The sequence below is a fragment of the Lissotriton helveticus genome, chromosome 12, assembly GCF_964261635.1.
Source record: "Lissotriton helveticus chromosome 12, aLisHel1.1, whole genome shotgun sequence".
NCBI classification, from domain to species: Eukaryota; Metazoa; Chordata; class Amphibia; order Caudata; family Salamandridae; genus Lissotriton; species Lissotriton helveticus.
The window spans coordinates 281,910,962-281,923,983 of NC_136073.1; the positions used below are offsets into that span (position 1 = coordinate 281,910,962).

Consider the following 13,022-nt stretch of genomic DNA (forward strand, 5'->3'; position numbering starts at 1 on the left):
CCCTCCACACTTAAAGGTTTTTCAGCGTAAAACAGTCAATGCAATCCTAAGGAGAAAAATTAGGTTATCTGTTTGTGGGTAAGTAAACAGACTTGACAGTCGAGTTTCTGGGATTAGAACAAGGGTTCCCCCAGGTTCAAGGATGTACCCTCAACAGCACTAGGGCAGCCGGGTGCAGAGTGCTGAAGCCCAATGTTAGCCTACGGGGCTAGAGGGCCGTCAGTTAGTGGCTGCTCTTCGGCAAGTCACAGGGTTGAGGGAGCAAAGCTCCTAGGGTTAAGGTCAGGGCAAAGGGGGATCCAACTTAGTACACAAGGTGCTCCCACAGCGGCACAGGAGCAGCCGGGTGCAGGATCGGCGATTGGTGCCCCGTTTTCAAAGGGAGATCGCTGGTTGGAACAAATACTGCAGATTCGGGCAAGGAGGCTTTGTGGAGGTGACCACCGATTGGAGAGGTAAGTTGGGATGCAGGGAGTTGCCAGGACACCATTGGTTGGCCCAACCAAGGCCCTGGGGCATCAGATGCAGGGGTGTCTTGAGGTGTCGGTTTCCTTACCAGCTCTGGTTGAGGTCCGGGGGCCCTTCAGATAGAGGCTGCAGGTGATGTCGGGAGGCTTGAGGTAGGTCAGGAATCACCAGGGCCCTGATCAGGATTGCTGGGGGGGCCTCCTCCTGGTGTTGGGCCACTTTAACTCGGGCTGTGGGCGTCAGCTGCAGAGTGGTGCACACTTGAGGATTAGGCAGAGCCAGAGTCTGGTTCGTGAGCAAGTTTGGTGCTCACGGGGGAAAAGGTCTTTGTAGGGAAGGCGGGCAGGTCTTTTGGGTTCTGGGGGAGCTGCTGGCTGTAGGACACGCCGGAATTCCGCTGGAGCCGGTCCAGGTCGGTATAGGCTGGTAGGGCTGGTGCAAAGGCTTTTGGTGTCCTCCTCTTCTTATTTCAATACAGCTCTTCGGTCCTTCTTCTCGCTGGTCTGCAGAGGCAAGGTTCGGGATTGCCCCTAAATTCTACATTTAAGGGAGTTTCAGGAAGGTACAGTTCTGGACCAATGGGTCCCTCCATTGGGGTAGGTACACCCCCTATTATGCCAGCCTCCAGTGGGAAGGGAAATTAGCCTCAATCTGGTTGGCTGGGTCTCCTCCAACTTCATGCTGGTGGGGACTGATAGTTGTGCTTTGCCTCACCTCCCCCACCTTAGGGGTGGGGTTGGCAAAGGTGGGCACATCACTACTATCTTGGTTTTCCTGCCGATTCTCCCTACCAAAGTGGGGGGGTAGAACCGGTGGAGGCCAGTTGCTGGGAGCAGCAAATGGCTGGGTCAGCTCACAGAGGCAACAAGCTTCCCCTTTGTGTATCCTGCCCTTCCAGGGGGAGGAGGCTTGGCACCTCTGCCCAGGATGTGCTTTGTTTCAGGACCTAGAGAGCAGGAGGCTCTCGACCCAGGTGCCCAGAAACAAGTCTTGGGTGGCAGCTGGTGAGCTGCCAATTAACTAGAGTTAGGTCATTTTTCAGGGGGCATCTCTAAGATGCCCTGCGAGTGAATTTGGCATTAAATCCAACAATGGCATCAGGGTAGGTTTAATGTGTTGAGAAGTTTGATACCAAACTTTCCAGAAACCAGTAAGGCCATTATGGTGCTATGGAGTTCGTAATGACAAACTTCCAAACAATTTACTCTTTATTGCTTTACTGCACTTACAAGGTCTAAGAATGGACTTAGACATTGTAGGGGTCCAGGGCTCATGCACCTGTACCCTCGCCAGTGGTATAGTGCACCCAGCTAGAGGGGTGTCTTACCTATACCATAGGCAGTGGGATGTAGGCACGATGCAGTCAGGTATGTGTGCCATGTCGAATCTTCACTTTTCTCTGCACCAAAACACGCATCCTGCAAGGGAAGTGTATGTGTGTTGAGGTACAGGGACCCTAAGAGTGGCATAATAAGTGCTGCAGTCCTGAGGAGTCTTTCCTGGTCACAGTGCCCTTGGTACTCATGGTACCTTTTACAAGGAACTTACATGTGGCCCGATTTGCCATTTTGGGTTGCAAAGGTTCAGTTCTAGGGAAAGAACACAGACTCTGCATACCTGGTTAGCAGGAATCCAGGGCACACTTAGTCGAAGAGCATCAACATCAGGCAAAATGTAGGGGGCAACCAGACAAAAAGGGACACTTTCCAACACAACCGCCACCCCAAATGAAAGAGGATGAGACTATCCTTTCCCTGGAGAACCTGGAAAGTTCATCTGCATCGGCATGGGCAGTCCCAGGTCTGTGTTCCACTGTAAAGTCCATTCCCTGTTGGGAGGTGTCCCCCACAGTTTTGCCCTACCTGCTTTGCTGGGTTCAGTACTCTGTGCAGCTTACCTCTGCTAACCAGTAGTACAGTACCGGTTTGTCCCCTTTAAACATGATTGAATTGGCTTATTCCAAATCTGTACCTTTACACTTGCCTACAAGAACCATATTGTTTAGAAAGTACACCCAGGGACTGGAAGTTAAATGCCACTTGTGGACTGCACCACCTTCTGTGCCATCCACTATAATTATATGGCAAACATGGTTTGGGGCTTACCCTGTGTACCCAGACTACTGTAGTGTAAAACTGCACTGTAACCCTTCTTGGTAGAAGAAAACCATCCTTTCATGTATTAATAAGGCATTTCTTTGTAGAACTTGCAGCTCACAAGTCAAGATGCATGGAATTTAAAACTATGACAAGTAGAAATTTAAAATCAAGATGTCCTCACAGTGACTAGTACTCAAACATTATTTTTACAGTAGGAAGGCTCTAGTTGGCACATAGGAAATAATGGGTAGTGGGCTTAACTATCAATTCTGCCATCTCTGGATTGAGACCAGCTCGAGATAGGATTAAGCTACTCGTTCTAATATATATTAGAAGCCAAACTTACTACTAAAATTGGATTTTTAATAAACATCAATGAAAGATAACTTTTATAAAGTTACCTATTACATGTCTGAAGCTCCACATTTGCTCTTTAGCAGTAGTCCAGGGGTGATTAGCCCTGATGAGGTGTGAAAACTGCTGAAAGCAGAGACATGGCTTGGGTGTTTGGAGGTGTTTTTCTTTCCCTGGCAGGAAAACCATTGGGGGTATACCTAGGAACTTCATTTACTTCCAAAGGGCCTCCCCTGACACAAGCAAATGTTAGGTGACACCTGGAAAGACTCCAGCTTCTGTCCTCCCAGTCAGGCAGGTACCAAACCAAATGGGGGAGAGCTATCTTAGCTATCTTAAGGACTGTCTTGAAGTGATCATAGAAGATGGGACTGTTCATTATCCTGGCCACACCTCTGAGTAGGCACAGAGGTTCTGCACAAGAGAAGAAGTATTTGCCCTGTTTGATTTTGGGAATCAGGGGCACTGTGGGATTGTATGCAATACGGCAAACAAGAACAGCTGCAGATGTGGATAGTGTAACCTCTGAGAACTTGATTCACTCTTTGGGTTTAGAAGGGCCAGGATTCACCCCTACTCACCAGTGAGTGCCAGGTATAAATGGGGTATCTTCAGACCTGCTGTCTGTGACCTGAAGGACCTGCTCCTTCTTATACACAGGACAAAGAAGTAGACTCCAAGGGTCAGTTGGCTGACCTCCTGTGTGGCTAAAGGGCTACTAAAATCTACAAGTGGACCTTTCTAGAAGTTCCCAGCTGTCCAGTACCAACTGTACCTGAACTGGGCCCTGCTGGTGGCCCCTGCTGGAGTCAGCTTTGTCCTCCAAGTGCTGTTCCTGAGGTCCATGGACTCTTTGCTTTGCCCACCTTGATTTCTCCTTCCTCCGTGCAAACCAGGAACTTGATAAAGGTGAACTTCCGGACCTTAGGAGGACAGGACAAACCCCCACAGTCTATCAGACCAAGCAGAGACCTCAATGGGCTAAGAAATCCGGTTTCTCTCACTCAAAGATTCTCCACAGTAGCATATACCAGTCCGCACACCCTAAGCGGGAAGGTATGCAGCTTTATGAAAGTCAACGATTGATATAGCTGCAGCCTTGCCTTACTGAAGGATTCTCAGCTCCAAAAAAGAGCCTAAGGGCCTGACTTAAAACTCATCGGACAGGTTACTTCATCACAACGGTGGCGCAAATCTCGTCTGCCAAAATATAAATGCCATTATTTCCTATGGGATTTATATTTAGGCGGACGGGATATCAGTAACTGCTGTGACGGAGTAACCAGTCAGCCCAGTTCTAAATCAACCATTAGCAAAATGGGGTGACCCAAAAAGTCGTAGACCTGGGTATAAGACGATATTGAAGACAATGGTCCGTGACCTTTTCTTTGTAGAACCGAATCAATCAGTATATAATCAATATTTTATCACATTTCAGAGCATGTCACTAAGATCAACTCTAATCAATAAATGTCCAAAGTGCACAATAAGAAAAAGCAAAAGCAACAGCAGAACTTACAAAAACCAGAGACAATTTTAATTCATTGTATCTCGGTCAAATGCGAAAAAATCACAATGATTAATTAGTAAATACATGTAGGTTGCCCCGAAGGAGCGTGCAAAGAAGTGAATAAGAGCAAAGTGAAGTGATTGGAAAAGAAGAAATTCAGTTAGGTAGTGACATAAAATATTTACAATGAATACTATACAAAAGGATGGTTAGACAGTACACTGTCCTGCGACAACCTGACCTAGAAACTCAATTATAAACACTCTTTCAATAACTGGACACAACTTCTGTTAATGTTTGCACAAAATAAAGTTTACTACGGTCCAGGTTTAAAAAATGAGAGCGTCGACGTTTCGACTCATCTTAAAGCCTAAAGGCTGGACCTGGGCCATGCGAGTTTTCATCAGGACTAAAGGACGAAAGGGGCATCTAGAACCCTTGGTTGCCCCTTTCGTCCTTTAGTCCTGATGAAGACTCGCATGGCCCAGGTCCAGCCTTTAGGCTTTAAGACGAGTCGAAACGTCGACGCTCTCATTTATGAAACCTGGACCTTAGTACACTTTATTTTGTGCAAACATTAACAGAAGTTGTGTCCAGTTATTGAAAAAGTGTTTATAATTGAGTTTCTAGGTCAGGTTGTCGGAGGACAGTGTACTGTGTAACTATCCTTTTGTATAGTATTCATTGTAAATATTTTATGTCACTACCTAACTGAATTTCTTCTTTTCCAATCACTTCAATTCACTGTGCTCTTATTCACTTCTTTGCACGCTCCTTCCAGTTCTAAATCAGGCCCCAAGTCCAAGGTAAAAATCCTGACCGGGCGAAGGTGCCAAAAGTATACGAATGTCGAGTGGTCTTTTCTGGCCACAAAATCTCAATTTCTCTCCCTCTGAGCTTTTTCCACCAAAACCATGCTGTCTTACCATGCTGAAGGATTTTGATTTTCAGAACACAGACCAAATACCAAGGTAACCCTTCCAACATCATCCAGCCAGGGCTCCAGCACAGTCGGCCTCAAATCGTGCCGAGGTCCCAGTCTACTGCGACCAGTGACTACCATTATGCTTTCATTTTTTGGCGCCATTTTCACTCAAGATTCAAACTTTGACATTATACTCATTAAAGTTTATTTTTCCTAATTTGGGTTTAGGATTTTTATTGCTTGGTGTTTTGACTCTTTATGCAGTACCAAAACAGTGATAAATATATTAAACACGGTCGTAAGCGAAGCCAGTCTGCGCTGTGCCATAGCTATCAGTGAGTAGAGCTCTGGTTAATTTAATGACTTCGAGGGTTCAAACTGACAACAGTTGTGTTTATGCCTAGAGTTGGGCAGTTGCCCAACCCAAGTAATCCAATTTCTTACAGAAGACCCAAAGCCCTACTATGAGTCAATGGCCTGGTGTGTTCTTCCCTAGTTTAATTTGCCTCCTGAGCCCAACTTGCTAGAACATGATATGAAGCCAACTTGCAGTGTGTACAAATAGATTACAAACTGCATTTAATAATGAATAGTTAATTTGAACAATTGTTTCTGTGTAAACAGCTTACCATCCGTGAGAGACTGTTGCTAAATTTAATACTGATTGGCGCAACAGTAGAAAGACATACCGGTAAATTCACTTTGCGAAATAAATATTACTTATTCAGATGTTAGGTAATTTACTATAGGCAACTATAGTGGAAGAAACTACTTTGCAGTGGAGGAAAGGTGGAAGTTCAACAATTACATTGGCATCAGTTACTAATCATTAACTAACAATATTGCATCTAAAAGCCCACATAACTGTAAATGTTGTTTTCAAACAAATATCAAATCATGTTCCTTGACTCTCTTCTTTAGTCCAAGTTTAAACATAACCACCAAACATACAAAGAACACTGTGATTTGCCCAACAACTAAGCACACGCAGTTCTTTTTAACTTACCTGAACTTTCATCTTTTTCTAGTGGACGGTCTATACATAATATGCTAAAACTTTCTTCTTTTTCATTGTAAAAAGTTTCTTCAAAAAGGACAGGTACGGTGAGATCCCATGAAAAGCCAGTACCTAATTTGATCTGGTTGCCTTGTATTGTAAGTCCCTGAAATTCAAAAGAATTAATATGAACAAATGAACACTAATTATTTTCCTTAGTAATGTAGACGTGACATGCAATAAAAAATAAAAAGAACAAGTTACCATCTTTGGTTATTGCTTTTAGTGGTGGATTAGAGCAGATTCCTCACCTTGAATTTCCCCAGGAGCCAGACTATTTCCAGAAAACTCAAAAGAAGTGCTCCTGCATGCCGGCTGGTGATGCCGTGTGACTCCACTTTGGTGCTGTTCCACTCCGGAAATGAAGAGTGAAAGCACATACAAGCACTACCCATGCGCGCTCACCTCCATTTCTTTCATGACCCATCAGGGAGTTAATCAGCAAATTACTTTAACCACTGTGTAAATTCCTTAACAGGGACATTTAGATGGAAAGGAGACAACTCTACAGAATGGGGACGTCAGAAAAAACATTACCGAAGATAAATAACTTGTTCTTCTTATGGATACTTCTAAACACAGATTACACACATTGTGATTAGATACCAAATTAGTACCTCTCAAGGAGTTGGATCTGTGGAATGGCTCAGACTTAAAAGTCCTATAGAACCAAACAGACAAAATTAACATTCGGACGTACCTGATTTGTCAGAGCAGTAGTGCATTGCGAACTTCAGCAAGGATGCCCACGCAGCACCCTGACCGATATCGAAGACAGGCAGTTTGCATGCCAATGCAGTGGCAGGAGCCTTAGCTCTGGTAGAATGAGCATTCAGACCTTGTGGAGGCTGATTCTTGCACAAGAAGTAGAAGATCTTTATACAGACAACTATCCATTGCAAGATGGTCTGCTTCTGCACCACCTTGCCCTTACTTGCACCAGGGAACCCCACAAACAGCTGATCCTCCACCGGATGTTCCTTGGTGTGATCAATGTAAAAGCTGAGTGCTCTTTTGGTGTTTAAACAATGGAGTCTCTTTTCTTCTTTCGAAGAATGAGGCTGAGCAAAGATGGTCGGAGGAATTATTGCTTTTCTGAAGTGAAAGGGTGCCACGACTTTTGGTAGAACACTATGTCAGTCATGAAAAACTATTTGTCTGGAAAAAAGGTGGCACAAGGAGAATGCACAGAGAGGGCCTGAACCTCATCCCCATGGCGTGCTAATGTTATCGCAACCACCAAGACTATTTTAATATGAGAAAGCGCAATGCCAAACTCTCCATTGTTTCCAAATGGGGACACATAAGGAAAGTGAGGACCAAATTGAAATTCCATTGTGGCAACACAAAGTGGCTTTGGTAGAAACATGTATAGAAAACCTCTAATAAAATGCATCATAACCAGTGATTTAAACAAGGACAATTGGCCTGGCAAACGTAAACAAGCATTTGCAATGCAATAGGTCCCGCGTTAGGTAGCGCATAGTGATGTTGTTGAGCCCCTGAGTGATATTGTTGTGCCCCTGAGTGATGCCGTGGTGGTGCTGAGTGATGCTGTGGTGGTGCGATAGATAGAGTGAGTGCGATGGATAGATAGAGTGAGTGCAATGGATAGATAGAGTGAGTGCAATGGATAGATAGAGTGAGTGCAATGGATAGATAGAGTGAGTGCAATGGATAGATAGAGTGAGTGCAATGGATAGATAGAGTGAGTGCGATGGATAGATAGAGGGAGGGAGGGCGATAGATAGATAGAGGGAGGGAGGGCGATAGATAGATAGAGGGAGGGAGGGCGATAGATAGATAGAGGGAGGGAGGGCCATAGATAGATAGAGGGAGGGAGGGCCATAGATAGATAGAGGGAGGGAGGGCCATAGATAGAGTGAGGAAGGGAGGGCCATAGATAGAGTGAGGAAGGGAGGGCCATAGATAGAGAGAGTGAGGGAGGGCCATAGATAGAGTGAGGAAGGGAGGGCCATAGATAGAGAGAGTGAGGGAGGGCCATAGATAGAGAGAGCGAGGGAGGGCGACAGAGTGAGGGAGGGCGACAGAGTGAGGGAGGGCGACAGAGTGAGGGAGGGCGACAGAGTGAGGGAGGGCGACAGAGTGAGGGAGGGCGACAGAGTGAGGGAGGGCGACAGAGTGAGGGAGGGCGACAGAGTGAGGGAGGGCGACAGAGTGAGGGAGGGCGACAGAGTGAGGGAGGGCGACAGAGTGAGGGAGGGCGACAAAGTGGTAGAGTGAGGGCCGTAGAGTGAGGGCGGTAGAGTGGTAGAGTGAGGGCGGTAGAGTGAGGGCGTAAGAGTGGGGGCGGTAGAGTGGTAGAGTGAGGGCGGTAGAGTGAGGGCGGTAGAGTGGTAGAGTGAGGGCGGTATAGTGGTAGAGAGAGGGCGGTAGAGTGGTAGAGTGAGGGCGGTAGAGTGGTAGAGTGAGGGAGGTAGAGTGGTAGAGGGAGGGCGGTAGAGTGAGGGTGGTAGAGTGAGGGAGGTAGAGTGGTAGAGGGAGGGCGGTAGTGTGAGGGTGGTAGAGTGAGGGCGGTAGAGTGGTAGAGTGAGGGTGATAGAGTGAGGGCGGTAGAGTGGGAGGGTGAGGGCGGTAGAGTGGTAGAGTGAGGGCGGTAGAGTGGTAGAGTGAGGGCGGTAGAGCGGTAGAGTGAGGGCGGTAGAGCGGTAGAGTGATGGCGGTAGAGCGGTAGAGTGAGAGTGGGAGGGTGAGGGCGGTAGAGCGGTAGAGTGAGAGTGGGAGGGTGAGGGCGGTAGAGTGGTAGAGTGAGGGCGGTAGAGTGGTAGAGTGAGGGCGGTAGAGTGGTAGAGTGAGGGCGGTAGAGTGGGAGGGTGAGGGCGGTAGAGCGGTAGAGTGAGGGCGGTAGAGTGAGGGCGGTAGAGTGGGAGGGTGAGGGCGGTAGAGGGAGGGCGACAGAGTGAGGGAGAGCGACAGAGTGAGGGAGGGCGACAGAGTGAGGGAGGGCGACAGAGTGAGGGAGGGCGACAGAGTGAGGGAGGGCGACAGAGTGAGGGAGGGCGACAGAGTGAGGGAGGGCGACAGAGTGAGGGAGGGCGACAGAGTGAGGGAGGGCGACAGAGTGAGGGAGGGCGACAGAGTGAGGGAGGGCGACAGAGTGAGGGAGGGCGACAGAGTGAGGGAGGGCGACAGAGTGAGGGAGGGCGACAGAGTGAGGGAGGGCGACAGAGTGAGGGAGGGCGACAGAGTGAGGGAGGGCGACAGAGTGAGGGAGGGCGACAGAGTGAGGGAGGGCGACAGAGTGAGGGAGGGCGACAGAGTGAGGGAGGGCGACAGAGTGAGGGAGGGCGACAGAGTGAGGGAGGGCGACAGAGTGAGGGAGGGCGACAGAGTGAGGGAGGGCGACAGAGTGAGGGAGGGCGACAGAGTGAGGGAGGGCGACAGAGTGGTAGAGTGAGGACGGTAGAGTGGTAGAGTGAGGGCGGTAGAGTGGTAGAGTGAGGGCGGTAGAGTGGTAGAGTGAGGGCGGTAGAGTGGTAGAGTGAGAGTGGTAGAGTGAGGGCGGTAGAGTGGGAGAGTGAGGGCGGTAGAGTGGTAGAGTGAGGGAGGTAGAGTGGTAGAGGGAGGGCGGTAGAGTGAGGGTGGTAGAGTGAGGGCGGTAGAGTGGTAGAGTGAGGGCGGTAGAGTGAGGACGGTATAGTGGTAGAGTGAGGGCGGTAGAGTGGTAGAGTGAGGGCGGTAGAGTGGTAGAGTGAGAGTGGTAGAGTGAGGGCGGTAGAGTGGGAGAGTGAGGGCGGTAGAGTGGTAGAGTGAGGGAGGTAGAGTGGTAGAGGGAGGGCGGTAGAGTGAGGGTGGTAGAGTGAGGGCGGTAGAGTGGTAGAGTGAGGGCGATAGAGTGAGGGCGGTAGAGTGGGAGGGTGAGGGCGGTAGAGTGGGAGAGTGAGGGCGGTAGAGTGGTAGAGTGGTAGAGTGAGGGCGGTAGAGTGGTGGAGTGAGGCCGGTAGAGTGAGGGCGGTAGAGTGAGGGCGGTAGAGTGAGGGCGGTAGAGTGAGGGCGGTAGAGTGAGGGCGGTAGAGTGAGGGCGGTAGAGTGAGGGCGGTAGAGTGAGGGCGGTAGAGTGAGGGCGGTAGAGTGAGGGCGGTAGAGTGAGGGCGGTAGAGTGAGGGCGGTAGAGTGAGGGCGGTAGAGTGAGGGCCGTAGAGTGAGGGCTGTAGAGTGAGGGCCGTACAGTGAGGGCTGTAGAGTGAGGGCCGTAGAGTGAGGGCCGTAGAGTGAGGGCCGTAGAGTGAGGGCCGTAGAGTGGTAGAGTGAGGGAGGTAGAGTGAGGGCGTGAGGGCGGTAGAGTGAGGGCGGTAGAGTGGTAGAGTGAGGGCGGTAGAGTGGTAGAGTGAGGGCGGTAGAGTGAGGGCGGTAGAGTGGTAGAGTGAGGGCGGTATAGTGGTAGAGTGAGGGCGGTCGAGTGGTAGAGTGAGGGCGGTCGAGTGGTAGAGTGAGAGTGGTAGAGTGAGGGCGGTAGAGTGAGGGCGGTAGAGTGGGAGAGTGAGGGCGGTAGAGTGGTAGAGTGAGGGCGGTAGAGTGAGGGCGGTAGAGTGGTAGAGTGAGGGCGATAGAGTGAGGGCTGTAGAGTGGGAGAGTGAGGGCGGTAGAGCGGTAGAGTGAGGGTGGTAGAGCGGTAGAGTGATGGCGGTAGAGTGGTAGAGTGAGGGCGGTAGAGTGAGGGCGGTAGAGTGAGGGCGGTAGAGAGTGGGCGGTAGAGTGGGCGGTAGAGAGTGGGCGGTAGAGTGGGCGGTAGAGTGGGCGGCAAAGTGGGCGGTAGAGAGTGGGCGGCAGAGTGGGCGGTAGAGTGGGCGGTAGAGTGAGGGCGGTAGAGTGGTAGAGTGAGGGCGGTAGAGTGAGGGCGGTAGAGTGGTAGAGTGAGAGTGGTAGAGTGAGGGCGGTAGAGTGGGAGAGTGAGGGCGGTAGAGTGGTAGAGTGAGGGAGGTAGAGTGGTAGAGGGAGGGCGGTAGAGTGAGGGTGGTAGAGTGAGGGCGGTAGAGTGGTAGAGTGAGGGCGGTAGAGTGGTAGAGTGAGGGCGGTAGAGTGGTAGAGTGAGAGTGGTAGAGTGAGGGCGGTAGAGTGAGGGCGGTAGAGTGGTAGAGTGAGGGAGGTAGAGTGGTAGAGTGAGGGAGGTAGAGTGGTAGAGTGAGGGCGGTAGAGTGGTAGAGTGAGGGCGGTAGAGTGAGGGCGGTAGAGTGGTAGAGTGAGGGCGATAGAGTGAGGGCTGTAGAGTGGGAGAGTGAGGGCGGTAGAGCGGTAGAGTGAGGGTGGTAGAGCGGTAGAGTGATGGCGGTAGAGTGGTAGAGTGAGGGCGGTAGAGTGAGGGCGGTAGAGTGAGGGCGGTAGAGAGTGGGCGGTAGAGTGGGCGGTAGAGAGTGGGCGGTAGAGTGGGCGGTAGAGTGGGCGGTAGAGTGAGGGCGGTAGAGTGGTAGAGTGAGGGCGGTATAGTGGTAGAGTGAGGGCGGTAGAGTGGTAGAGTGAGGGCGGTAGAGTGGTAGAGTGGTAGAGTGAGGGCGGTAGAGTGGTAGAGTGAGGGCGGTAGAGTGGTAGAGTGATGGCGGTAGAGTGGTAGAGTGAGGGCGGTAGAGTGAGGGCGGTAGAGAGTGGGCGGTAGAGTGGGCGGTAGAGTGGGCGGTAGAGTGGGCGGTAGAGTGGGCGGTAGAGTGGGCGGTAGAGTGGGCGGTAGAGTGGGCGGTAGAGTGGGCGGTAGAGTGAGGGCGGTAGAGTGGTAGCGTGAGGGCGGTAGAGTGGTAGAGTGCGGGCGGTATAGTGGTAGAGTGAGGGCGGTAGAGTGGTAGAGTGAGGGCGGTAGAGTGGTAGAGTGAGGGCGGTAGAGTGGTAGAGTGAGAGTGGTAGAGTGAGGGCGGTAGAGTGGTAGAGTGAGGGCGGTAGAGTGAGGGCGGTAGAGTGAGGGCGGTAGAGTGAGGGCGGTAGAGTGAGGGCGGTAGAGTGAGGGCGGTAGAGTGAGGGCGGTAGAGTGAGGGCGGTAGAGTGAGGGCGGTAGAGTGAGGGCGTGAGGGCGGTAGAGTGAGGGCGGTAGAGTGGTAGAGTGAGGGTGGTAGAGTGGTAGAGTGAGGGCGGTAGAGTGAGGGCGGTAGAGTGGTAGAGTGAGGGCGGTATAGTGGTAGAGTGAGGGCGGTATAGTGGTAGAGTGAGGCCGGTAGAGTGAGGCCGGTAGAGTGAGGGCGGTAGAGTGAGGGCGGTAGAGTGAGGGCGGTAGAGTGAGGGCGGTAGAGTGAGGGCGGTAGAGTGAGGGCGGTAGAGTGAGGGCGGTAGAGTGAGGGCGGTAGAGTGGTAGAGTGAGGGCGGTAGAGTGGTAGAGTGAGGGCGGTAGAGTGGTAGAGTGAGGGCGGTAGAGTGGTGGAGTGAGGCCGGTAGAGTGAGGCCGGTAGAGTGAGGCCGGTAGAGTGAGGCCGGTAGAGTGAGGGCGGTAGAGTGAGGGCGGTAGAGTGAGGGCGGTAGAGTGAGGGCGGTAGAGTGAGGGCGGTAGAGTGAGGGCGGTAGAGTGAGGGCGGTAGAGTGAGGGCGGTAGAGTGAGGGCGGTAGAGTGAGGGCGGTAGAGTGAGGGCGGTAGAGTGAGGGCGGTAGAGTGGGCGGTAGAGTGGGCGGTAG

At 51.1% G+C, this 13,022-nt stretch overlaps 1 protein-coding gene across 3 annotated transcripts in view; it reads right to left on the reverse strand.

Annotated features, from left to right (window-relative positions):
• ANKRD27 (ankyrin repeat domain 27) overlaps positions 1 to 13,022 on the reverse strand; it is a 582,242-nt gene that overhangs the window by 487,314 nt on the left and 81,906 nt on the right. For all 3 annotated transcript variants that reach the window (XM_078670366.1, XM_078670365.1, XM_078670368.1), the window contains one exon: positions 6,363 to 6,519. In XM_078670366.1, coding sequence (XP_078526492.1) covers positions 6,363 to 6,519 — 157 coding nt within the window. The remainder of the gene's footprint in view (positions 1 to 6,362; positions 6,520 to 13,022) is intronic.